This window comes from Cervus canadensis, chromosome X (genome assembly GCF_019320065.1).
Source record: "Cervus canadensis isolate Bull #8, Minnesota chromosome X, ASM1932006v1, whole genome shotgun sequence".
Classification (NCBI taxonomy): Eukaryota; Metazoa; Chordata; class Mammalia; order Artiodactyla; family Cervidae; genus Cervus; species Cervus canadensis.
The window spans coordinates 142979061-143003576 of NC_057419.1; the positions used below are offsets into that span (position 1 = coordinate 142979061).

At 63.2% G+C, this 24516-nt stretch overlaps 1 protein-coding gene across 4 annotated transcripts; it reads left to right on the plus strand.

The window, feature by feature from the left end:
• Positions 1 to 507: 507 nt before the first annotated feature.
• Positions 508 to 22604, plus strand: FLNA (filamin A). 4 transcript variants are annotated; one of them, XM_043457791.1, is made up of 47 exons: positions 509 to 971; positions 4037 to 4285; positions 4374 to 4471; positions 4593 to 4740; positions 5186 to 5304; positions 5399 to 5476; positions 5569 to 5731; positions 5808 to 6008; positions 6524 to 6661; positions 6747 to 6870; positions 6987 to 7123; positions 7225 to 7418; positions 7500 to 7613; positions 7704 to 7847; positions 8715 to 8838; positions 8922 to 9082; positions 9170 to 9260; positions 9355 to 9524; positions 9783 to 9900; positions 9992 to 10254; positions 10478 to 11075; positions 11165 to 11338; positions 11425 to 11587; positions 11665 to 11825; positions 11914 to 12084; positions 12463 to 12586; positions 12678 to 12834; positions 13466 to 13655; positions 13812 to 13835; positions 16054 to 16301; positions 16407 to 16502; positions 16686 to 16788; positions 16877 to 17017; positions 17124 to 17252; positions 17435 to 17608; positions 17702 to 17863; positions 17958 to 18161; positions 18238 to 18390; positions 18507 to 18629; positions 18751 to 19017; positions 19155 to 19292; positions 19449 to 19564; positions 20092 to 20224; positions 20938 to 21114; positions 21284 to 21502; positions 21588 to 21791; positions 22123 to 22604. In XM_043457791.1, exons 1-47 carry the CDS (start codon positions 599 to 601, stop codon positions 22308 to 22310), a joined length of 7944 nt encoding a protein of 2647 aa, XP_043313726.1. In that variant the 5' UTR covers positions 509 to 598; the 3' UTR covers positions 22311 to 22604. The 4 variants fall into 4 exon arrangements, with proteins under 4 accessions (XP_043313728.1, XP_043313729.1, XP_043313726.1 ...); XM_043457793.1 differs by lacking the exon at positions 16407 to 16502 and having other exon boundaries at positions 508 to 971; XM_043457792.1 differs by lacking the exon at positions 13812 to 13835.
• Positions 22605 to 24516: the final 1912 nt, after the last annotated feature.

Below are 24516 nucleotides of genomic sequence, written 5' to 3' on the forward strand. Positions count from 1 at the left end.
CCTTTCTCTTGGCTGCCGGCGAGGCGGCCGGCTGGGGCGCGGACAGGGACCCCCGAGCGCTGGAGGTCGGGGGAGAGGGGGCGGCGGGGACAGAGCGGAGTCCACGTGACTCAGGGAGGGCGAGCCACCCCCCGCAGGGGCCTTGGGGAAGGAAAGTCCCTTGTATGGTGTGCCCGCTGCAGACCAAGCGGTCCCCGCTCTAGACGTTGCTTAGCCTTTCATCGCTGCAGCGTTTCCTACAGCGCGGGAGGGAGACCTCTGCATTTCCTCGCAGCTTCGCCCGCTCCGGGTCCCACCGACCCTTCCTGGTGCCTGGGGGTCGGGTCAACGCTCTGGGGCGGGGGGACTCAGGGGGGCATTCCAACGGGTGGGGCGGGGCGGGGCGGGTGCGGCCCCGAAGCCCCACCCGCAGCCCCGCCCCGCCGAGGCCCCGCCCCCTGGCCCCGCCTCTGTCAGCATTTAAAGGGCTCGCTCTTTCCGCAGAGCAACCTCAGCTGTCTGCCTCGCCCTGCGCTCGCTGAGGTGCCTGCGACTTTAATTAAAGGGCCGTCCCCTCGTCTAGGCTGCAGCACCGCCCATCAGCTCCTCGCGCCTCAAAATGAGTAGCTCCCACTCCCGGGCGGGCCAGAGCGCTGCGGGCGCGGCTCTGGGCATCGGTACCGACACGCGAGACGCTGAGATGCCGGCCACCGAGAAGGACCTGGCGGAGGATGCGCCGTGGAAGAAGATCCAGCAGAACACGTTCACGCGCTGGTGCAACGAGCACCTCAAGTGCGTGAGCAAGCGCATCGCCAACCTGCAGACGGACCTGAGCGACGGGCTGCGGCTTATCGCGCTGCTCGAGGTGCTCAGCCAAAAGAAGATGCACCGCAAGCACAACCAGAGGCCCACCTTCCGCCAGATGCAGCTCGAGAACGTGTCGGTGGCGCTCGAGTTCCTGGACCGCGAGAGCATCAAGCTCGTGTCCATCGGTGAGGGCGCGGGCCGCCCGGTGGCGCTGGCGGGGCGAGGGCGGGGGTTTCCGCGCGTCCTCCCCTCTTCCCTGAGCCGACTCCTCGCAGACATCCCGTTAAGCTGCGGCGCTGCCCCGGGGGGCCTCGGGGCCGCCCAGCTGCGTGCGGGCCTCGAGAACAAAGGCTCGCAACCCAGCGGTGCGTGCGGACCGCTACGCGCCCCCTCCCGCCGGTCCCCGGCTGGCCCACGCCCAGGCTGAGCTCACATCCTCCACAGGCCGCGCCCCTGCCGCTGCGCCCGCGGTGGGAGAGGGCCGGGGCGGGGTGGGGGAGGTGAGAAGGCGGTGCGGCGGGCACTGGCCAAACTCTGGCCGTGAGCCCAGCGCCCCATCTCTAACGAGGGGGAGGCCAGGACTCTCCACCCACTATAGCAGTTGGGAGACGGCTCTTTGGCTTTCGGACACCGTTGTGGTTCCTAAACAGAGGCTTGGAGCTTGTGGGTCCCATTGTCTAGGACCCCTCAACTGAAGATTGCTCCAAGTTTAGATCTCCTTTTGGGAAATCCGGGCCCAGAGAGGACCATAGCTAGCCAAACAGTACCTGAGATAGGTTTGGGTGCTGGCCAGTGGAGGGAGCTGGCTTGTAGTCGCTTAGACACAGGGTTACTGTTGATCGCAGACCAAAGTCTTGCTACATGTAGGACTTGCTTTTCTGCATCTAGAATACAGGAGTTCACTGGGAGGTACTCCAACATGTGCTGGGCTCACTGCCAGCCCAGTGTCCGTGTCACTGGGCTGGTGAGGCTGGCACTGACCAGGCCTACCGCATCATTCCCAGGCACCTCTCGAGATGGGAATCACACAGGGACCGGCACCAGAACTGGTGACTTTGCGGGGGGGTGGGGGTGGCTGTGAGACAGGGAGCGAAGGGCCACCAGCTTTATTTTCTTCAGCATTCAAAGAGGCCTTCCAGTGGCCCCTGCAGCCCTAGCCCAGTCCACACTGAGCCTGAGAAAGTGAGGGACCAAGACTCAGGTGCCCCCAACCACTCTGGGCAGGTCTCGAGGGCCCCACCTCTTTTTCTGGAATGCAAGTCCAGGCCGAGGCCCACCCCCCAGTCCCATACTTAGTCTAGCCAAGCTGAGTCATCTTTGAGCCTTGGGTGGGGGGGCAACCGGATGTGGGGAGGTGAGCCACACCCCAGTTGTCTGGGGGGGGGTCTCCTCCTCCTCCCCCGCCCTTCTTCTCCTCCTCTTGTGAGCTGGCTGGAGCAGGCCTAGTTCCCAGAGCTTTGCCATATAAGGCAAAAAAATGTTGGAAAGCAGCAGTGATTAGGGGAAGGAGGGGGCAGGCTGGCCCTGGGGCTGAGGAAAGGGGGTGGGATGGGGCGGGGCCATCCAACCAGTCAGTCTCTCAACTCTTAGCCTGGTCCTTCCCGCCCTCTTTTGTGAGTTGGATGGGGACAGCCTGGGCCAGCCTCCTATGGACCAGGGGGAGGGCCCAGCCCCGGGAGGACCGATGAGCTTGGCCTTGTATGTCCCCTCATGGGTCTGGGTGGACCTCAGGCCTCCCGAGGGCTCTGGTGCCAGGCTCAGGGTTCTGGGGATGGGAAGCTGGTGGGAAAGTGCAAGTGCTCCCGTGTACTTTGTCTTCTCCGAGCCTTCCAGTCATCCCTAGCCTGAGACCCCATCTCCTGCCACTTGGCGATAGTGCAAGGCAGTGGTGTAGGACTGGGACAAGCCCCCCGTTGAGAACTGGGAGGCCACTCTGCTCTGAGTGGTGTTGAGCTGGTCTTTGAGGTGCAGCCTGCTGGGTTTAGAGGCTGCCTGGTCCCCAGCCCCCCAGTTGATTCACTGGACAAGCATTTTCTCCTGATTACTGGGGAGGGGGTGAGTGGAACCCGTCAGCAGGGATTCCAAAGATAAGCGGCCCTCCTGCGTTCTCAGGCCCAGCCCTAAGCCCCATCCCCCAAGCGCTTGAGACTGACACCCAGAAGGGCCTTGGGTGGGGAACCGAGGGGTTGCCATGGTGATGGGGTGCAGGGTGCCCGCCCTAACCACTTCCCCTGTGGTGAGCTTGGTGGCCACCCGCCTGCAGCCCAGCGGCCCGTTAAGTTAAGTGGTGCAGAGGGCGGGCAGTGGCTGAGCCTGCTGCTGAGACAGCGGGACTCTGGGACCCCACCCACAACCCCCCCGCCAAGCGGGGGGCCCTGGGTGCCTAACCCAGGCTGGCGGGCCCTGCCCCCACCACCCCCCCCCCAGGCTGGGTGAGGGGGCCCCTGGAATGTGTGCTGCTCGGCATCCCGGCTGGCAGGCCATCCCTGCTGGGCCCCAGTGAGTCAGGGTCAGGCCGCTGGTTCCTTGGGGCACCCAAGCCCTCCCCTGCACCAGGCCAACGGCCCAACCCCCAGCCTGGCTCTGTCGGGGGAGGGGTGAGCACGAAGGAAGTGGGGGCAGGCGGGGGTTCACACCCTCCACCCAAAGGGTCCTTGCCCAACTTCCCCAGCCTCAGCCATTCACGCCCCCACCCTGGGCCAGCAGTCGTATTTCCCAACCCAACCCCCGCTTGCCTTCCTTTTCCCCAGCGCCCGCCCAAGGGCCCTGGCATCAAGGCCCCGGGGTCCAGCTGTTCCCCCTGCCCCTTCCCTGGAGACCTCTGGAGAGGGGCCTGGGCAGCTGCAAAGCACTCACCCACACTCTCTCTGGAACCATCTTTGGGGATCAGGGCCCCATTTGCAGCCTGGGTCTGTTGCCTATCCATCCTCTGGGCCCTCATGGCCCCAGGGCTTCTGGCAGCCTCCCTGATTGTGCTGTATTGGCACTGCATGTCTGGGGGGTTTTACCCCTGAACCACCTTGATGCTCCCACAGGCACCCGAAGCCCACCCTGCCCCATGGAGGCCTCCTCCTCCTCCCTGGGGCCCGCTGTCTGCCACACTTGCCAGTGCTTAGGAGTGGCCTGCTGTCCCGAGTGTGTGCTTCCGCCCCCCTCCCCCAAGCCGTGTGTGCACGTGCATCTGTGCCTATGCCCAGGGGCCCCCTGGGTTGGCTGTGCTCACCCAGCGCTGCCACTGTTGCCCTTGCAGACAGCAAGGCCATCGTGGACGGGAACCTCAAGTTGATCCTGGGCCTCATCTGGACCCTGATCCTGCACTACTCCATCTCCATGCCCATGTGGGATGAGGAGGAGGACGAGGAGGCCAAGAAGCAGACCCCCAAGCAGAGGCTGCTGGGCTGGATCCAGAACAAGCTGCCGCAGCTGCCAATCACCAACTTCAGCCGCGACTGGCAGAGCGGCAGAGCCCTGGGCGCCCTGGTCGACAGCTGTGCCCCGGGTGAGTGATGTCGGGTGTTGGGGGTGAAGGGGATGGCCTGTGATGAGGTCCCGTGGTCCTTAGACTGACGAATTTCCTCCATCTGCAGGCCTGTGCCCCGACTGGGATTCCTGGGATGCCAGCAAGCCCGTGAACAATGCACGGGAAGCCATGCAACAAGCCGATGACTGGCTGGGCATCCCTCAGGTACGCCCCTCTCCCTGGCAAGTGGGGTCTGTGTGGGGGCTGAGGTGCCCGTGGGGAGAGGTGGCGTGTCCCAGGAGCCCCAGGCTTGGAGGCCCACTGGCTCCTCCCTCTGTCCATGAAGGTGATCACCCCTGAGGAGATTGTGGACCCCAACGTGGATGAGCACTCCGTCATGACCTACCTGTCCCAGTTCCCCAAGGCCAAGCTGAAACCGGGGGCTCCCCTGCGGCCCAAACTCAACCCAAAGAAAGCCCGAGCCTACGGGCCAGGTGAGGGAGCCGGGCAGGAGTGCTCCTGCAAAGTCACCTTCTCCCCGTGGGGCCACGTCCTCTGGGAAATGTCAGCTCCTTGGGAGTCTTCCATCACGTGGCCACCGGGTTATCGACTGCCCTCCACAAGTCAGACAGGAGTGGGTCAGGGCTGATCAAAAACAGCCACTGGCTGGATGTTCCCACACATCACACCCACCCAAGGCAGAGTGTGTTTAGGGAGTAAGGACCCATCTGCTTTGCTGTAAGTGAACTTGAGACCCAGCCAGGGTATCCGATGGGAGCCTGAGCCCCGGCACGCTCGAGCAAGCATTCTAGAAAACAGGCCCAGGCCTGTCCCACAAGAGCACCAGTTCAGAAGGGAATAGGGAGGGGTGCTGAGCCCGTGCAGGTGAGAGGGTGGCCCTGACGGCCAACCCGTGGCTTCCTCACCCTTCCTGGGCAGGCATTGAGCCCACGGGCAACATGGTAAAGAAGAGGGCAGAGTTCACTGTGGAGACCAGAAGCGCCGGGCAGGGAGAAGTGCTGGTGTACGTGGAGGACCCGGCCGGGCACCAGGAGGAGGTAAGGCAGCCCGAAGGTAGGGCCTGGCATTTCCAGGCCTCCATGTGCCGGGGACTGCTCCGAACAAAGACTCACAGGCTCCTTCCCACCCTAGGCCAAGGTGACCGCCAATAACGACAAGAACCGTACCTTCTCTGTCTGGTATGTCCCCGAGGTGACGGGGACTCACAAGGTGAGCCCTCAGCCTGAGGGGAGACTGGGAGCAAAAGCTGTGGCCGGGGGAATCCTAACCCTGGCCTCACGGCCTGCCCCTCCTGGGAACAGGTCACCGTGCTCTTTGCCGGCCAGCACATTGCCAAGAGCCCCTTTGAGGTGTACGTGGACAAGTCCCAGGGAGATGCCAGCAAAGTGACTGCCCAGGGCCCTGGCCTGGAGCCCAGTGGCAACATCGCCAACAAGACCACCTACTTTGAGATCTTCACGGCGGGTGAGCAGAGGGTGCTGAGGCTGGCAGGCCCGTGGGAGGAGGAGAGGCTGGAAGCTGAGCCGCTGCTTCCCGGCAGGTGCAGGCACAGGCGAGGTGGAGGTGGTGATCCAGGACCCGGCAGGCCAGAAGGGTACCGTGGAGCCTCAGCTGGAGGCCCGGGGCGACAGCACATATCGCTGCAGCTACCAGCCCAGCGTGGAGGGCGTCCACACGGTGCACGTCACTTTTGCCGGGGTGCCCATCCCTCGCAGCCCCTACACAGTCACTGTAGGCCAAGGTAGGCCACCCCAGCTGCCTTCTGCAGGGCACAGCTCCAGCTGGGCGGTCTTGGAGGGATGGCAGCCGGGCAGGTGCTGCTGCAGCCCCGCCCTGGCTCCTGGGGCGTCTGTGCTTCCACTGTTTGGGCCTCCTCCTCCTCCTCCTCTCGCCTTCTCCCTCTCTCTCTCTCTCCACGCTTTCACCTTCGGAAGAACTCGCTCCAGCTGTCTAGAAACCTGCTGCTCTCTGCTCTGCCCACAGGGTCAACGGTACTTGGATCTGTCTTCCTCGGGGGTTGGGGGTGGATGGGATGGGTGGGGGGACTGTTGGGGGAGCTGGTGTGGATGGAGCACAGGGGAGGAGGCCTGCCACGTCCAGGCCTGGGCCCCAGGTCCTTGGGTCATGGTCCCTTCCGGTTCTTTCTTACACGGCCCTCACCATCCTGGGCGGCCCACTGGCCCAGTCCGGTGGGAGACAAGGGAGGGAGTGGCCCCGCACCAGCTCCCAGCAGCTCAACCAGTCCTCTGCTCACAGCTTGTAACCCAGGTGCCTGCCGCGCCGTCGGCCGGGGTCTCCAGCCCAAGGGTGTGCGAGTGAAGGAGACGGCCGACTTCAAAGTGTACACAAAGGGGGCAGGCAGTGGAGAGCTGAAGGTCACCGTGAAGGGCCCCAGTAAGTTGGCCTGTGGCTGGGGTGGGGCGATGCCAGCCTCTGGCCACTGCTCAGCAGGCCTGAGGCCTCCCTTTGTCTCTGACAGAGGGAGAAGAGCGTGTGAAGCAGAAGGACCTGGGCGATGGTGTCTATGGCTTCGAGTATTACCCCATGGTTCCCGGCACATACACCGTCACAATCACATGGGGTGGCCAGAATATCGGGCGCAGGTAAGGCCCTGGATGAGCGCTTTAGAGGTGGCACACCTCCTCCCCTGCAGGGCTCTGGCCAGCCCGCCTCCAGGATGGGCACTTCGGCACTCTCCTGGGTGGCTCTCTCCTTGCAGTCCCTTCGAGGTGAAAGTGGGCAGCGAGTGTGGCAATCAGAAGGTGCGGGCTTGGGGCCCCGGGCTGGAGGGCGGTGTCGTCGGCAAGTCTGCAGACTTTGTCGTGGAGGCCATCGGCGACGATGTGGGCACCCTGGGTGAGTATGCGCTTGTGATGGGGGTTCCCCAGGGGCAGAGGCTGGCGAGGGCCACCCTCCCAGGGCTCCAGGGCCCTCACGGAGCTGGCGGCTATTGTCAGGCTTTTCGGTGGAGGGCCCATCGCAAGCCAAGATCGAATGTGATGACAAGGGTGATGGTTCCTGCGATGTGCGCTACTGGCCACAGGAGGCTGGCGAGTACGCAGTGCACGTGCTGTGCAATAGTGAGGACATCCGTCTCAGCCCCTTCATGGCTGACATCCGCGACGCACCCCAGGATTTCCATCCAGACAGGGTAAAGAGCGTGTGCCGCTGGGTGGGAGGGTCTGAGGGGGCCGGCACTCTGTGCCCTGAGAACTGGGTGGCCTCCCATTAGGTGAAGGCACGTGGGCCTGGATTGGAGAAGACTGGTGTGGCCGTGAACAAGCCGGCAGAGTTCACAGTGGATGCCAAGCACGGCGGGAAGGCTCCTCTCAAGGTCCAAGTCCAGGTGAGGTGCTCCCCGCGTCGGGAGCAGGCTGGGCAGGTGCCCAGACCTGGGCACTGACCAGAAGGCCACTTGCTCCTGCCCATTTTGCAGGACAATGAGGGCTGCCCCGTGGAGGCAACGGTCAAGGACAACGGCAACGGCACTTATAGCTGTTCCTACGTGCCCCGGAAGCCGGTGAAGCACACGGCCATGGTGTCCTGGGGAGGCGTCAGCATCCCCAACAGCCCCTTCCGGGTGAGCCTTTAGCCTGCTTCCCTGCTTCCTTTGATACAACTCTGTTTGATGAAACTCGCGTGCCATACAGCCGACCCCTTTCCAGTATCCAAATTGGTGGTTTTGGGTGAGTTCCGAGTTGTGCAGCCATCACCATGACAGAAGATGAGGCTGTTTTCACCACCCCCTAAAGAAAGTCAGCAACCCTCCAAAGGCCCCTGCTCTGGCCTAAGCAGCCTCTCTGCTCTCTGCTTTCTGGCTGGGTGGGGATGGACTTGTTTCCCCTGTGGACTATATACCGTGAGTAATTGCTTCTTGCCTCTCGACGGCTGGATGATACACCATTGTGTGGATAGACCACGTTTTCTGTTTCCAGTCATTTGTTGATGGACATTTGGGAGTTTTTTCGCCTTTTGGCTGTCAGGAGCTGTGCTATGAATGTTCCAGTATGGGTGTTAGAGGGGACGAGTGATCTCATGTCTCTGGGTGGATAAATACCAAAAATGGAATTGCAGCATCATATGGTTGCTTGTGTTTGGAAAAGGAAAGGAAAGTCGCTCAGTCATGTCCAACTCTTTGCAACCCCATGGACTGTAGCCCACCAGGCTCCTCTGTCCATGGGATTTTCCAGGCAATAATACTGGAATGGGTTGCCATTTCCTTCTCCAGGAGATCTTCCCGACCCAGGAATCGATCCCGGGTCTCCAGCATTGTAGGCAGACACTTTACTGTCTGAGCCACCAGGGAAGTCTGCTTGTGTTTGAGGGGCCACCAAATGATTTCTGAGGGTGGTGGCACCACTCTGCGTGCCCGCCAGCGGTTGGTCAGAAAGCCCCTGCCTGTCCTCCAGGCTAGTTGTAACCCTGCGCTTGCCCCTATGCCCTGCAGGTGAATGTGGGCGCTGGCAGCCACCCGAACAAGGTCAAGGTGTACGGCCCAGGAGTGGCCAAGACAGGACTCAAGGCTCACGAGCCCACCTACTTCACTGTGGACTGCACGGAGGCTGGCCAGGGTAAGGCCCTGCCTCGGGACTGGGTGGCCAGTGGATGTGGCATCCCCGTGACATCACCAGCCCCATGCCCTCCTCCACTGCAGGTGACGTCAGCATCGGCATCAAGTGTGCCCCGGGCGTGGTGGGCCCTGCCGAGGCCGACATTGACTTCGACATCATCCGCAATGACAACGACACCTTCACGGTCAAGTACACCCCCCGTGGGGCTGGCAGCTATACCATCATGGTGCTCTTTGCTGACCAGGTGGGTGCTGCCACTCCTGGCCCCCAAAGATGGCTGGGTGTTGGAGTGCTGCTCGCCTCTCAGCCCTTCTCCTCTCACCTCTTGCAGGCTACACCCACCAGCCCCATCCGGGTCAAGGTGGAGCCCTCCCATGATGCCAGCAAGGTTAAGGCAGAGGGTCCCGGCCTCAGTCGCACCGGTGAGGATGAGGACCCCGTGGGGAGGTCGAGGCACTGAACAGGGTATGTGTGTGTGCGTGCAGGAGCCCCTAGAGGGTTGCTGTATCTCCTCAGGGGTCGAGCTTGGGAAACCCACCCATTTCACGGTCAACGCCAAGGCCGCTGGCAAAGGCAAGCTGGATGTCCAGTTCTCGGGGCTGGCCAAGGGGGATGCGGTGCGTGATGTGGACATCATTGACCACCATGACAACACCTATACTGTCAAGTACACGCCTGTGCAGCAGGTAGCCAGCTCCCTTGACCCCCTGTGGCCACACCCGTCCATACACCTGCTGATCCTGCGGGCCCCCTTCACGTGGTGGGCTGGGTGGCTGGCTCCAAGAGACTTTGTGCCCACTCTGGTTTCTCACCTGGGACAGAGTGGGCAAGCAGTTGGGGGGTACAGTGTCTCTGACCACTCAACCCCAATGCCCAAGTTGGGAAGGCATGGGCCAGGGGAGCTCAGCCATGACCCCTGACCCTGTCTTCTGTACCCCTCCCAGGGCCCAGTGGGCATCAATGTCACTTACGGAGGTGATGCTATTCCCAAAAGCCCCTTCTCAGTGGGGGTGTCTCCAAGCCTGGACCTCAGCAAGATCAAGGTGTCCGGCCTGGGAGAAAGTAAGTTGCTGGGGCCCTAGCATGGCCACTGGCGATGCCCGGGCTGCCTGAGCGGCCTCACAGTCCTGTCTTCCCCCCATCGCTTCAACAGAGGTGGATGTTGGCAAAGACCAGGAGTTCACAGTCAAGTCCAAGGGCGCCGGAGGCCAGGGCAAAGTGCTGTCGAAGATTGTGGGCCCCTCGGGGGCAGCGGTGCCCTGCAAGGTGGAGCCAGGCCTCGGGGCTGACAACAGCGTGGTGCGCTTTGTGCCCCGTGAGGAGGGGTCCTATGAGGTCGAGGTGACCTACGACGGCGTGCCTGTGCCCGGCAGCCCCTTTTCCCTGGAAGCCGTGCCCCCCACCAAGCCTAGCAAGGTAAGGGGGGTGCCAGGGCCACAGCCCATGTCTGCTTTGGACTCACCCTTACCCCTTCTCCTCTTGGTCCTTCTGAGCAGGGCCCTGCTCGGGCCTGTGCCCACCTGGTAGGGGAGGGAAGCCGGAACGAGAAGAGAGACAGATGGAGTCAGGCTGGGGTCTGAGGGTCAAGGGTCAGAGACCAGGTGCAGCTTGGGCTCCTGACCGGCCCCTCCTCCCCCAGGTGAAAGCCTTTGGGCCAGGGCTGCAGGGGGGCAGTGCGGGGTCTCCTGCCCGCTTCACCATCGACACAAAGGGCGCCGGCACGGGCGGCCTGGGCCTGACGGTCGAAGGCCCCTGTGAAGCTCAGCTCGAGTGCCTGGACAACGGGGATGGTACATGCTCTGTGTCCTACGTGCCCACCGAGCCTGGGGACTACAACATCAACATCCTCTTTGCCGACACCCACATCCCCGGCTCCCCATTCAAGGCCCACGTGGTTCCCTGCTTCGACCCGTCCAAGGTCAAGTGCTCAGGCCCTGGGCTAGAGCGGGCCACTGCCGGGGAGGCCGGCCAGTTCCATGTGGACTGCTCAAGCGCGGGCAGCGCGGAGCTGACCATCGAGATCCGCTCTGAGGCGGGCCTGCCAGCTGAGGTGCACATCCAGGACCACGGCGATGGCACGCACACCATCACCTACATCCCCCTGTGCCCTGGGGCCTACACCGTCACCATCAAGTATGGTGGCCAGCCCGTGCCCAACTTCCCCAGCAAGCTGCAGGTGGAGCCCGCAGTGGACACCTCAGGCATCCAGTGCTATGGGCCCGGGATTGAGGGTCAAGGTGCGAGGCTCTGCCGTTGGACATGGGGGTGGGGGAACCGGGGCCCCTGGAGCCCCCGTCTTCCTTTTCACATTCCCCTCCCTCCGCAGGTGTCTTCCGAGAAGCCACCACCGAGTTCAGCGTGGACGCCCGGGCTCTAACGCAGACTGGAGGGCCCCACGTCAAGGCTCGCGTGGCCAACCCCTCAGGCAACCTGACTGAGACCTACGTGCAGGACTGTGGCGACGGCACGTACAAAGTGGAATACACACCTTATGAGGAGGGTGTGTGTCGGGGCGCCGGAGGGACTGTGGGGGGTGAGGGGGCAGGGCAGTCTGGGGCCCTCCTAAGCCAGCTTGCCCTCCTGCAGGACTCCACTCTGTGGATGTGACCTATGACGGCAGTCCTGTGCCCAGCAGCCCCTTCCAGGTGCCAGTGACTGAAGGCTGCGACCCCTCCCGAGTGCGCGTCCACGGGCCAGGCATCCAAAGCGGCACCACCAACAAGCCCAACAAGTTCACTGTGGAGACCAGGTGGGCGAGAGCCACAGAAGCAGGGGCCACGGTAGGTGTTAGAAGTCAGGGGATAACGAGCTGTCTGTTTGGACTAGGGGAGCTGGCACGGGGGGCCTGGGCTTGGCTGTCGAAGGCCCCTCTGAAGCCAAGATGTCCTGCATGGACAACAAGGATGGCAGCTGCTCGGTTGAGTACGTCCCCTATGAGGCCGGCACCTACAGCCTTAACGTCACTTATGGCGGCCACCAAGTACCAGGTGAGGAAGCCGGTCGGCTGGGGCCCAGCTGGGGCCACCTGCCTGCCCTCCAGCTTGTCTCAGAAATGCCACCTCTCGGCCCCCACAGGCAGTCCTTTCAAGGTCCCTGTGCACGATGTGACAGACGCGTCCAAGGTCAAATGCTCTGGGCCTGGCCTGAGCCCGGGCATGGTCCGTGCCAACCTCCCTCAGTCCTTCCAGGTGGACACGAGCAAGGCTGGCGTGGCCCCACTACAGGTCAAAGTGCAGGGGCCCAAAGGTGAGTGCCTGGGGTGTGGGGGTCAGGTCAGGAGAGCCTAGTCCCCTGAGGGATGGGGTCTCGCACACTTTGGGGTGGGACACAGGTGAGCAGGCAGTTGATGGAGGAGCCTCAGGTGACACCAGAGCCAGTGACCTGGTGAAGGGGACCAAAAGGACATAGACCACTGAGCAGAGGTGGGAAGGAGAGAAGACAAGGGCCCAGGTGGTACCCAGATTAGTGTCTCACGTCAGAGAGGCTCAGGGCTGTTCCTGGGGATGGGCAGGGCTAGGCCTGGGGTGTGGGCTGACTATACATGGCTCAGATCCGACTTTCTAGTATAGTGGGCCTAGGAACCCAGAGCACCAACTGAGGCTCTGTCTCTGGGACTGGGGTCAGGCCTGGTGGAGCCGGTGGACGTGGTGGACAATGCCGATGGCACCCAGACTGTGAACTATGTGCCCAGCCGCGAGGGGCCCTACAGCATCTCAGTGCTGTATGGAGATGAAGAGGTGCCCCGCAGGTAAGGGGCAGGGCCCCCTGTCTTAGGGGAGGGGGCCATGGCCTGGGCACCAAGAGCCATCCTAACCATCCACAACATCCTGGCCTGACAGTCCCTTCAAGGTTAAGGTGCTGCCTACACACGATGCCAGCAAGGTCAAGGCCAGCGGCCCAGGGCTCAACACCACGGGTGTGCCTGCCAGCCTGCCTGTGGAGTTCACCATTGATGCCAAGGACGCTGGGGAGGGCCTGCTAGCTGTCCAGATCACGGTGAGTGGGCCACGTGGGGGCCACCTGGCCCTGCTGTTTTGCAACTCTGGGTCCATGGCAGGTGGGGAGGGGAGGGACCCGGGCCTGAGGTCCACAGCCTGGGGCAGATGAGCCAGTTTGGGGTCTCTGGTCTCCACTGGGAGCCGGGCCCCCACCTCTAGGATGGTGGTCACAGACCCAGGCTTCCCCCACACATATACTTGCTCACTTCTGATGTCACCAAAGCCCTTAGTGCCTCAGCTTTTCTGCCTGTAACATTCTCCGGGGCCAGGTATAAGGCTGGGACTCTGGGATCTTTCAGAGGAGCTCGTCCTACTGCTGGGGCTGGCCCTGGGGTAGAGGACTGGGGCTGAGAGGTGTTCGTGGGGATAAAGCAGGATGGGTGCCAAGTTTCCTGGCTGTGCCTGTCAACATGAGAGAGGCGGGGGGGACTGGGCATTTGGGGGCTTCCCTTGTGGACCTTGCCCATGGGGAAGTAAAGGACAGTGCTGGATGCAGGCAGCTGTTTTGGGCCATGGTGGCTGACCCTGCAGCAGCAGTGTTTGACGCTTGATCCTCTGAGAGGGCCTGAGGGAATCCCGGGCCAAGGTGAGCTTGGACCAACTGTTCTTCCCTGTACTCTGCTACACAGGACCCGGAGGGCAAGCCCAAGAAGACACACATCCAAGACAACCATGACGGTACTTACACGGTGGCCTACGTGCCAGACGTGACAGGCCGCTACACTATCCTCATCAAGTATGGTGGTGATGAGATCCCCTTCTCCCCATACCGTGTCCGCGCTGTGCCCACAGGGGATGCCAGCAAGTGCACCGTCACAGGTGAGCCCAGCGTGCCAGCGGCCACGGCGCTCAGCACGGGGCTTGGGTGTGCCTGTGTGCAAGGGCTCGCTGCTTGGGGCGGCGTGTGGGAGTGGGGGCCGCCCCCTTGAGTGACTCACCTGACCTTTCTCCTTGCTCTCTGCCCTCTCACCTCAGTGTCAATCGGAGGTCACGGGCTAGGTAAGCTGCTTGCTGGGGCCACTCCCAATGCCCCTTCTGCCCAGAGGGCAGCTTCCTTTCCTCTTCCGGCTGATTCCCAGGACAGTTCCAGCTGCAGCTCTTGGCAGGGACAGAGGGGAGGAACTGGAGGGTTAGGGCCCAGGGAGGCCTCCGGAGCTGGGCATGAGTGCTCTGGCCCTCCCCCTCTCTGGGCCTCCATTTTTCCACCTGAGAAGTCGGGTTGCAGCTGTGAGCTTTGGGGCGAGGTGCATCCCAAGAGGCACCCCCCTGGGGGCTCTGGGGTCTGGGGATCTTGGCGCCCTGGGGCAGTCCCAGGGGCGGGCAGCAGGCCTGGTCTCTTTTCACTTCTTCCTTCTGAGTCCAGGGTCTCCCCCAAGCAGCGGGAGTCCCCGGCCCCAGCCAGATCCACAGACCCCTGTCCCCACCTCCCAGGGGCCTCCGCGTCCCGGGCCGGGGGAGGTGCCGGTGCATGAGTGGGTGGGGCTGGCTGGTAGTGCCGTAGCACCAGCATCGACTGCTTGGGTGGCCAGCATGGCGGGGCCCGGCCCAGCCTCAGAGTGCCAAACTGCACTCGGTGGCCCACCCTCTTCCCGCCTCCCTCCCTCCCCGCCGCTCCCAGCAGTGACGTTATTCAGATGGTCCCCAACCAGACCTGGGAGGGGAGGCCTGCCCCAGCCAGGGATGCCAGTAAGAGGCCACAAGCACATGGGAGCCTCTGGAGGCTGGAGGCCTGGACCTTGGCCGAGGCGACCCTGGAGAAAGCTAGAGGGCAGCAGGGGTTTGATGACTCTGTCCAGGGGGCCTCAGGGTCTGAGATGACACTGTGTGCTTGGACCAGGGGGTAGGACCTTGGGGACCAGAGGCAGGGTCGAGACTGGGGCTGAGAGAGCGGTCTCGGTTTACCTTGGCCGCCATGTGCCAACCGAGGCAAAGAGCCCAGTTGGGGAACTGAAGTCACTTCAGTATCAGTTGCAGGGCTGGCTTGGGCTAGGCTGTTGGTGGGAGGGTGGGGCTTGAGGGGAGAACTAAATTGTGGGGGTGGGGGGCTTCAAGGGTGGAGCAGTGCAAACCTGCTGAAGAGCTGGGTGCTGGGCAGGGAGCGCGGGCAGTTGGGGCCAACTGAGGTTTGAGCCCAGGCTACTCGCTAGATGGTGGGTCCAGGTTCTGAGCCAGGGACAGCTGGTGTGGCTGTGTGAGGTGAGGCCTCCCAGGGTGAGCTGGGCAGTGGGGGTCCAGGCATAGCATTCTGGAGTCCCGCAAAGTGGGCACCCTTAGTGGATAGGATGGCTCAGGGGCCGGCCAACTGGCCGGCTGGGGACCCCCTTGAACTCGGTCCTGGGGTGGGTTCGGTGTTGCCAGTTGCTTCCCTGGCAGGGACCGGGCTCCAGAAAGCACTCGCTGCCAGGCCTCATGGTCCCCAGCCCCCTGAGCCTCCATGGCTGAGCCCAGATCATAACGTCACTGTCCCTTCCCTCTGCTCTCACCGCCTCGCAGCTGTGGCTCTGGCTTGGCCCCCCTGCCCCCCTGCCCCCCTGCCCCCTGGGTGCTGGCCACCCCTCCCCCCGCTGCGCTGCGCTGCCTGGGTGCTAACCCCGCTGCCTCCCTGCTTCCCTGCTCCCGGCTCCCTGCCTGCACCAGGCCGTGTCCGGCCGCCCCTTCTCTGCAAGCCTCCGGTCGAGCGAGCCTTCTCAGTTGTCAGGAAACTCCAGTTGCACCTTCAGGCCCCAGGGGCGGGGGACAAGTGTCACATGCCCCACGCTGCAGCAGGACTCCGCCTCACCGCGTCTGCACACGGCACTGGGGACCAGGGCCTGGCCAGAGGGGTGAAGGCAGCCCAGAGCTCGGCTGTCAGTCAGCATGGTCCAGGGCACCACCGGCTGAGGCCAAGTTGGCGGGGGAGATGGCAGCAAATGCTTAGGCCCCGGCAGTGGCCTTGGGGCTTTCCAGGCCCTTCTCAGACTCCTGGGTACCACCCACTGGGCTTTTCCCACGTGGCGGGGATACCCCCTGAGACAAAACTCCTGGGTTCAGGTGGTTCAGGGGAACCTTTCCTGCCTTCTGAGAAATCACTCACCATCCCAGCTTGGGGGGCGGGAGGCCTGGCTGTGCTTGGTGGTTGGCAGTAAGAGGCCTTGGCGGCTGACACATGGACAGCAATGGCCTGAGCACCAAGCTCATGCCCCGGCTCCCCCTTTGGGGACCCACCCTGCCCCACCAGGTGCTGGCATCGGCCCCACCATCCAGATCGGGGAAGAGACCGTGATCACCGTGGACACCAAGGCAGCGGGCAAAGGCAAGGTCACCTGCACCGTGTGCACCCCTGACGGCTCCGAGGTGGATGTGGACGTGGTCGAGAATGAGGATGGCACCTTTGACATCTTCTACACGGCTCCCCAGCCCGGGAAATACGTCATCTGCGTGCGCTTCGGTGGCGAACACGTGCCCAACAGTCCCTTCCAAGTGACGGTCAGGAGGGACCAGGGCTGGGGGGGTCTGGGTGGGGACCTGGCTCGCCGCCCCCATGGGGCTCACAGGTGTGGACAGCCTCAAGCTCTGTGCCTTGCTCTGCAGGCTCTGGCTGGAGAGCAGCCCACAGCACAGCCGCCATTACGGCCTCAGCAGCTGGCGCCACCATATACCTACGCCCAGGGGGGCCAACAGACCTGGGTATGGCTTGCCCTGCCGCCTCCCAGCTCACCCTGCCCTCGGGGACACTTGCAGACGGGCCAGCTGGGTGTCCCATGAGGCCCTGTTCCGCCATCTGCGAGGAGGGACTCCGGAGTCTGCCACTCGGGACTCCCTTTCCCTCCAGCTCCTCACTCAGGCCTTCTGTGTCCCCACCCCCCGCAGGCCCCAGAAAGGCCCCTGGTGGGGGTCAACGGGCTGGATGTGAGCAGCCTGAGGCCCTTCGACCTTGTCATCCCCTTCACCATCAAGAAGGGCGAGGTCACTGGTGAGTGCGGCTGGGAAGGGGCTAGGGAGCCACAGAGGCTGGAGGGTACACGTGGGCTGCCCTGACCCAGGCCCCCCCTGCCCTGCAGGAGAGGTGCGGATGCCCTCGGGCAAGGTGGCACAGCCTGCCATCACCGACAACAAGGATGGCACTGTGACTGTGCGCTACGCCCCCAGTGAAGCCGGCCTGCACGAGATGGACATCCGCTACGACAACATGCACATCCCAGGTACGTCAGCTCAGCATGCCAGACCACCTTCTGGGGGAGCGGGCTGTGGGACAGACTTGGGGATGATGGGAGGCCCCGGTCCATGTGGTCCCTCTTCCTACTGCAGGAAGCCCCCTACAGTTCTACGTGGATTATGTCAACTGTGGCCACGTCACAGCCTATGGGCCAGGCCTCACCCACGGGGTGGTGAATAAGCCTGCTGTCTTCACTGTCAACACCAAGGATGCGGGCGAGGGTGAGCGGCAGCTCTCATCTTGACCTGCCTCTGTGGGGCAGGATGCCATCATCTGGTGGAGGGGCTGGACACGGGAGATGCTCCCCAAGCTGGGCTCCCCACCCAACCCCTGGCCTCCGCTTGCCCAGTTGGTGCAGTGTCCCCTGGGCACAGTTCCTACCCTCACTCACAACTCTCTCCAGGGGGCTTGTCCCTGGCCATTGAGGGCCCCTCCAAAGCAGAGATCAGCTGCACTGACAACCAGGACGGGACGTGCAGTGTCTCCTACCTGCCCGTGTTACCTGGTGACTACAGCATCCTGGTCAAGTACAATGAACAGCACATCCCGGGCAGCCCCTTCACTGCCAGGGTCACAGGTAGGGGACGGCCCGGAGTGGTGACAAAGGCAGCTGGCAGAGGGGGCGGTCTGCCTCTCGGTGCCTGGACACACAGTGACTGACCCCTGCCAGGTGACGACTCCATGCGCATGTCCCACCTGAAGGTGGGCTCTGCCGCCGACATCCCCATCAACATCTCTGAGACGGACCTCAGCCTGCTGACCGCCACAGTGGTGCCCCCCTCGGGCCGGGAAGAACCCTGTCTGCTGAAGCGGCTGCGCAATGGCCACGTGGGTAAGAGGCTGGGCAGCAGGGCCTTCCAAGAGGGAGGGAAGCTGGAAGGGGTTTGCATATCTTTCCCTGGCTGACAGCCCCACCCTGTGTCCAGGGATCTCGTTCGTGCCCAAGGAGACAGGGGAACACCTGGTGCATGTGAAGAAGAATGGGCAGCACGTGGCAAGCAGCCCCATTCCGGTGGTGATCAGCCAATCAGAGATCGGGGATGCCAGCCGCGTGCGGGTCTCAGGCCAGGGCCTCCACGAAGGCCACACCTTTGAGCCAGCAGAGTTTATCATTGATACACGTGATGCAGGTAGGCGGTAGGGACCTGGGAGCTAGGGTCAGACCACCATACTTGGCCCCCTGGCTCAGGGGTGTCTCGTCCACAGGCTATGGGGGGCTCAGCCTGTCCATTGAGGGTCCCAGCAAAGTAGACATCAACACAGAGGACCTGGAGGATGGCACATGCAGGGTCACCTACTGCCCTACGGAGCCTGGCAACTATATCATCAACATCAAGTTTGCTGACCAGCATGTGCCCGGTGGGTACAGCACCTGTGTGCCTCCCCCACGGCTGGACGACCCTCCATGCCACACCCCGGGGTCCCCCAGCAGAGGGTAACCTGTCCGGGGTATGGGTTGTGTCTTCTTTCTGCAGGCAGCCCCTTCTCCGTGAAGGTGACAGGCGAGGGGCGCGTGAAAGAGAGCATCACACGCAGGCGACGGGCCCCGTCAGTGGCTAATGTTGGCAGTCACTGTGACCTCAGCCTCAAGATCCCAGGTGGGAGCTGTGGCAGCCCAGGCGGGTCCCAGGGAGGCCTAAGCACCAGCCCTGGGGGGGCCCCCAGATAGAGAGGCATGGCCTGGGTCTCCCGCTCACCTGGCTGTTCCCCCACCTGCAGAAATTAGCATCCAGGACATGACAGCCCAGGTGACTAGCCCATCAGGCAAGAGCCACGAGGCTGAAATCGTGGAAGGGGAGAACCATACCTACTGCATCCGCTTTGTGCCCGCTGAGATGGGCATGCACACGGTCAGCGTCAAGTACAAGGGCCAGCATGTGCCCGGGAGCCCTTTCCAGTTCACCGTGGGGCCCCTGGGGGAAGGGGGAGCCCACAAGGTCCGTGCCGGGGGCCCTGGCCTGGAAAGGGCTGAAGCCGGAGTGCCAGGTAGGCCTGCTTCCTTCGGGACTCTGGCTGCTCCCAGCTGGGGGTGCAGTGGGAGGGAGGAAGTCTCCAGCAGCCCCTGCTGGGGTGGGGGGCACAGGGCACAGCCCTCCATGAGGACACACTCTACTTTCCTGCAGCCGAGTTCAGCATTTGGACCCGGGAAGCTGGCGCGGGGGGCCTGGCCATTGCTGTCGAGGGCCCCAGCAAGGCCGAGATCTCCTTCGAGGACCGCAAGGATGGCTCCTGTGGCGTGGCTTACGTGGTCCAGGAGCCAGGTACTGAGTCTGGCTGGGGCCGGCAGGCTGCCCCTGGGGGTGGGTGCTGGTCTGGGTCTATGCAGACAGCCCCGCCTTCTCCCCCCCCCCACCCGGAGGGCCCAGGGCTGTTGGGGGGAGGTATGCATGGCTGTCTTGTTCTCACTTCCTGTCCAGGTGACTATGAGGTGTCGGTCAAGTTCAACGAGGAGCACATCCCTGATAGCCCTTTCGTGGTGCCTGTGGCTTCTCCGTCTGGTGACGCCCGCCGCCTTACTGTTTCTAGTCTTCAGGTGAGGCACTGAGAGAAACCGCCCGCCTGGGGCTCCTGTGCCCGGCCAGACCAGAGCCCCTGTGTCCAGGGACCCCGCCAGCCCGGCTCAGGGCACCGGGCTGCTTCTGCTCTGGCCGGGAACAGCCCACGCCTGGGTCGGCAGGACGCACCCCTGACGGCCGCGTGGAGTTTTTCTCGTGTCTCAGGTCTAAAGGCTTTGAACAGAAGCCTGTGCCCCTTGAGCACCAGGGCTGAGGTTTAAAGAGGGACAGCCGCCTGCCAGGGCTGCTGAGTGCTGCTCGCGGGCCGGAGTCCGTCCCGCTTCCCGCCTGCCCGCTGTGTGCCTGGAGCGTGTGGGGCTAGGGGTTCGGGGTGTGTGCCTGGAGCTTGCTGCCCCTTGAGAAGCGCTGGCTCTCCCTCTTTAAACCCACTTGGACGCCAGATGGGTAAGTGCCTCCCCCTGGGCCTCCTGCTTCTCGGGCCCAGCCTCCCCTCGCCCCACACCCCAAGCCTCCACTATCCTAACCACGTCTGCTGTGCTTCCAGGAGTCAGGGCTAAAGGTCAACCAGCCAGCCTCTTTTGCAGTCAGCCTGAATGGGGCCAAGGGGGCAATCGATGCCAAGGTGCACAGCCCCTCAGGAGCCCTGGAGGAGTGCTATGTCACCGAGATCGACCAAGGTGAGGCCCTGCCCGGCCACCCAGCCATCCACCCGGGCACTGCTGGGAGCAGTGGGCCTCCTCAGGCTGGCCCTGCTCACTGGAAGCAGGCTGAGAGTGTAAAGCAAGGCACACAGTCTTCAAGCAGCCGAGACAGGGCCTGGGCTTCCAGCCCCCTACTTGGGACCCAAGCACTTGGGGACTGGGCTCAGCAGCCATGCTGCTAGAAAGGACAAAGCCTTCTGCAGGCACGATCCTGCCGTCTCTTACAAGAGAGACCCCAAGTCTAGCAGTGGGGCCTGCAAGGGTATGAAACTCACAGACAGGCTTGGGGGTGGGAGGAGCTGCTCAGTCAATTTGACTAGTCCATGGGTGAGTCCTGCCCCTTGCTGGCTGTGTGACCTAGAGCAAGTTCTTGCCTGTCTCTGGGCCCCCGTTTACATGTGGTGGATATGGCATTCAGGATAGCCTTTCTAAAGAGGCACTGAGGCGGGTGTTTTGCTTACAAAAGACTTCAGTCCAAATGTTGCAGCATCTAAAGCTAGCTTGGGCATCTAAAGCTTCATCCCTCAGGCTTCAGGATTTCTGTGCAGTGGGGTGAAGGTGCCCAGCACAGTTCCCAGAAGAAGCTAACTGGGCCCGAGACCTGCTGGACTCAGACTGGTGGGCACATGCCAGTTGCTCAGTTTTAGAGGAGGGACCCCAGGCCCATCACCTACTTCTCTGTTCCTTAGATAAGTATGCTGTGCGCTTTATCCCACGGGAGAATGGCATCTACCTGATTGACGTCAAGTTCAATGGCACCCACATCCCAGGGAGCCCCTTCAAGATCCGAGTTGGGGAGCCTGGGCATGGAGGGGACCCAGGCCTGGTGTCTGCTTATGGAGCTGGCTTGGAAGGCGGCATCACAGGTAGGTCAGCGTGGGCAGCTTCCAGTGTGTAAATACGACTAGGGTTCCCTCCTCCGAGCTCTCAGTGACAACAGGCGGCGTGTGGAGGTGACAAGACTCTGCTGGGGACTGAGGGTGGAGGGTGGGGCAACGGGCCAAGCTAGCTCTACCTACCTTCCCGTGCCCCCAGGGAGCCCAGCTGAGTTTATCGTGAACACCAGCAATGCGGGCGCTGGTGCCCTCTCAGTCACCATCGACGGGCCTTCCAAGGTGAAGATGGATTGCCAAGAGTGCCCCGAGGGCTACCGCGTCACCTACACCCCCATGGCACCTGGCAGCTACCTCATCTCCATCAAGTACGGTGGCCCCTACCACATTGCGGGCAGCCCCTTCAAGGCCAGAGTCACAGGTGAGCCTGGTGCCAGACGGCTGTTACCCACCCTATTGCCGGGCACTCCCGCCACCTCTTGGCTGCCCACTGCTCTGCCCTGCAGGTCACCGCCTCGTCAGTAACCACAGCCTCCATGAGACGTCGTCCGTGTTTGTGGACTCCCTGACTAAGACTGCCACCGTCCCCCAGCACAGCGCCCCAGGTCCAGGTCCCACTGATGCCAGCAAGGTGCTGGCCAAAGGCGTGGGGCTGAGCAAGGCCTACATGGGCCAGAAGAGCAGCTTCACGGTGGACTGCAGCAAAGCAGGTGGGCATGCGGGCCCCAGCCCTTACAGAAATGGGAGGCTGGAGAGAAAAGCAGAGAGGCCGTGCCTGGGAAAGAGGGAGTGGGAACCCTCTTGGAGGGCCTTCTGGGCCCCCCTGCTAGCTCCTCTGCCCTCCAGGGCCCTGGAGGAACTGCAGGTTCTTTGGTTGTTCTGGGGGGACGGGTGCTGGCTGTTTTTAAGAAGGACTGTCACCCCAAGACAGGCAAGGTGGGAAGGGGAGGACCCAGGGCAGGAACAAAGGGGGTCGCTGCAGTTACCACTGATGGGAGGGGGCTTGGGACCTGGCAGTGAGGCCCCGGCCCCCACCCCCAGGCAACAACATGCTGCTGGTGGGTGTGCACGGGCCCCGGACGCCCTGTGAGGAGATCCTGGTGAAACACGTGGGCAGCAGGCTCTACAGCGTGTCCTACCTGCTCAAGGACAAGGGGGAGTACACGCTGGTGGTCAAGTGGGGTGACGAGCACATCCCGGGCAGCCCCTACCGAGTCCTGGTGCCCTGAGTGCTGTGCGCCTGCCAGCCAGCAGCTCCCAGGACGAGAAGTGCCCCTGCGCCTGCCCCTCGCCACCCAAGCAGCACCCGCCCCAGCCCCGGCCAGCCCTGGCCACCCCGTCACTGCAGCCTGACCCTGCCCTGTGCTGCGCTCACCTGCCTCCACGTGGGCAAAGGAGAGAGGCTAGCAGAGGCAGCCTGCCTGTCTTCTTTGGTTCTGGAAGGGGTGTAGGGTGGGGGCCATGCACACCTGCCCGCTAGTTCTCTCCCTTAGCCAAGAGGAATAAAAGTTCTGCTTCCATTCTCCTGAGCGTGACTTGAGCTTTGTGGCAAAGAGGGCTGACAGGGTGGCTGGAGGTGCGGGCCCGGACCACAGGCTGTGGGATCTTCCGCTCCAGCCCCCCTCTGCTGCCTGGGTACCTGGGGGCTCCGCCTCCTCTCCGCCTCCCTGGGTTCCGATCCGTGCAGGCTAGGGGGTGTCTAGTGCCCCGAGAACTGAGCCTGACATGGGTGTCCTTGTCCCAGATCATACCAGGAACAGATGCTGTCCCAGGGGAAGACCAGGCCTCAGCCAGGCTACAGGAGGTTGCATGCTGGGTGGGAGGGCCAGGTAAACAGAAGGCGAAATCCCAGCAGATTCCTGGCCATGACCCAGGCATCTTAAATCTGCCACCAGTCCCTGGTAAGGGGCCATCCCCAGGCCACACAGGTGGCAGCAGGTGGACACCTTCAAAACCCTGTCCCCTGGCCAGCGTCTGCCCATCCTCACTAGGTCCTTCTGATCCCGTGCCTGTCCAGCCTCGTGTGCCTGGGTGGGCTGTGCTCTCGGCGCGGTAGGGTGATCTCAGCCCCTCAGTGCGCTGCTCTGAATCACTATTCGGAATTCCCACCTTAGGCACACAGCCTGCCCCAGGTCCGCAGGTCGGGAAGGCTGTTACAGCCAGCCAGGGCTCCAGCTTTCAGGCTTCCTCTCAACTGGGCACCTGGAAGCCATACCCCTTTCTGGAAGCACCTTCTGGGCCAGCCTGAGCTCAGGGTTCACAGCACAGTTGCTTCTCGGCCACCTCAGTGACAAAAGCGTGAGCTCAGGAAGGGAGAGGAACAGGATCAGACGGGCTGGGGGCCAACTCCCCCAGGCCCAGATCAAGGGCTCACCCAACCCCCAGCCCCTTCTGCCATGGAGGGAGCAGGCAGATCGTGTACAGCCACTGGTCTTACAGGATACACTTCTAGAAGCTGCTCAGCTGGACAAGGGGGCAAGAAGAGGCAGATGCAGGCCTAGAGAAGTCCTAGAGAAGGGGTGGGGGCGGGGAAAGGGACCCCCCCCCCCAATCAGCCCTTTCTCACCTCCGCCGGCCCACCAGGCACCACTTCCGCACCCCGACTCACCCCGAGCCTCTTGCCTGCTCCCTGGACCAGCCTGCCAAGGGCAGACAGTCCTCCCTGCCATCCAGAACCAGCAGGGGAGGGGGCCCAGCCCTGACAGGCCCCAGGGCCGAGACCTGCCTGCCACCAGGTGCCCAGAGCAGAGGAGGGGTCCAGCCACAGACGCCCGCCAGGGCCCTTCTTCCCTACTAAGCCTGGGAGGGGGTGTCTGGTCACCCTGTGGGGAGCGGCCCCCACATCCTGCAGGTCCTGTCTGCTCTGAGTCGGGGGGATGGGGGAGCTGACCAATCCCATACCATGGCCAGCCACCCCCACCCCAGGGCACCCCTGCACCCCACCCTCCCTGGTGCCCGCTCCCCCAGGAGGGTGGGCCAGACCTAGGTGAAGTGAGGTGCACAGCGCGCCTCAGGATGGGACGGCGACCCACCCACAGAGAGGGAGTCTCAGCGTTTCAACGATAGCGACAGTCTAGAGACCCTTGGAGGACCCGCACAGGCCCTGGTCTGGGTGGCCACACCCCACTCCAGGGTGCAGGGCCAGGGCACTGACGGGGACCCTGCTGGAACCCCGACAGAGACAGTGGGCCAAGGGGGGAGCAGCCGCTAAGTCAGGGTCAGCGAACATGAGGAGTGATGGATGCTGGCCGCCAGGAACTCGAGTGTGTGTCTGTGTGTCTGTGTGTCTGTGTGTATGATCCAACTCCACGTCCCAGCTGTGGACAGGTCCCCAGAGGACAAGGCCAGCCACCTACAGCAGCCTCTTCCACAGGCCACGGGCACCCCCAGCAGGACTTATGCACCCAGCAGGGGCACGCTGTGCTGCTCAGAGGT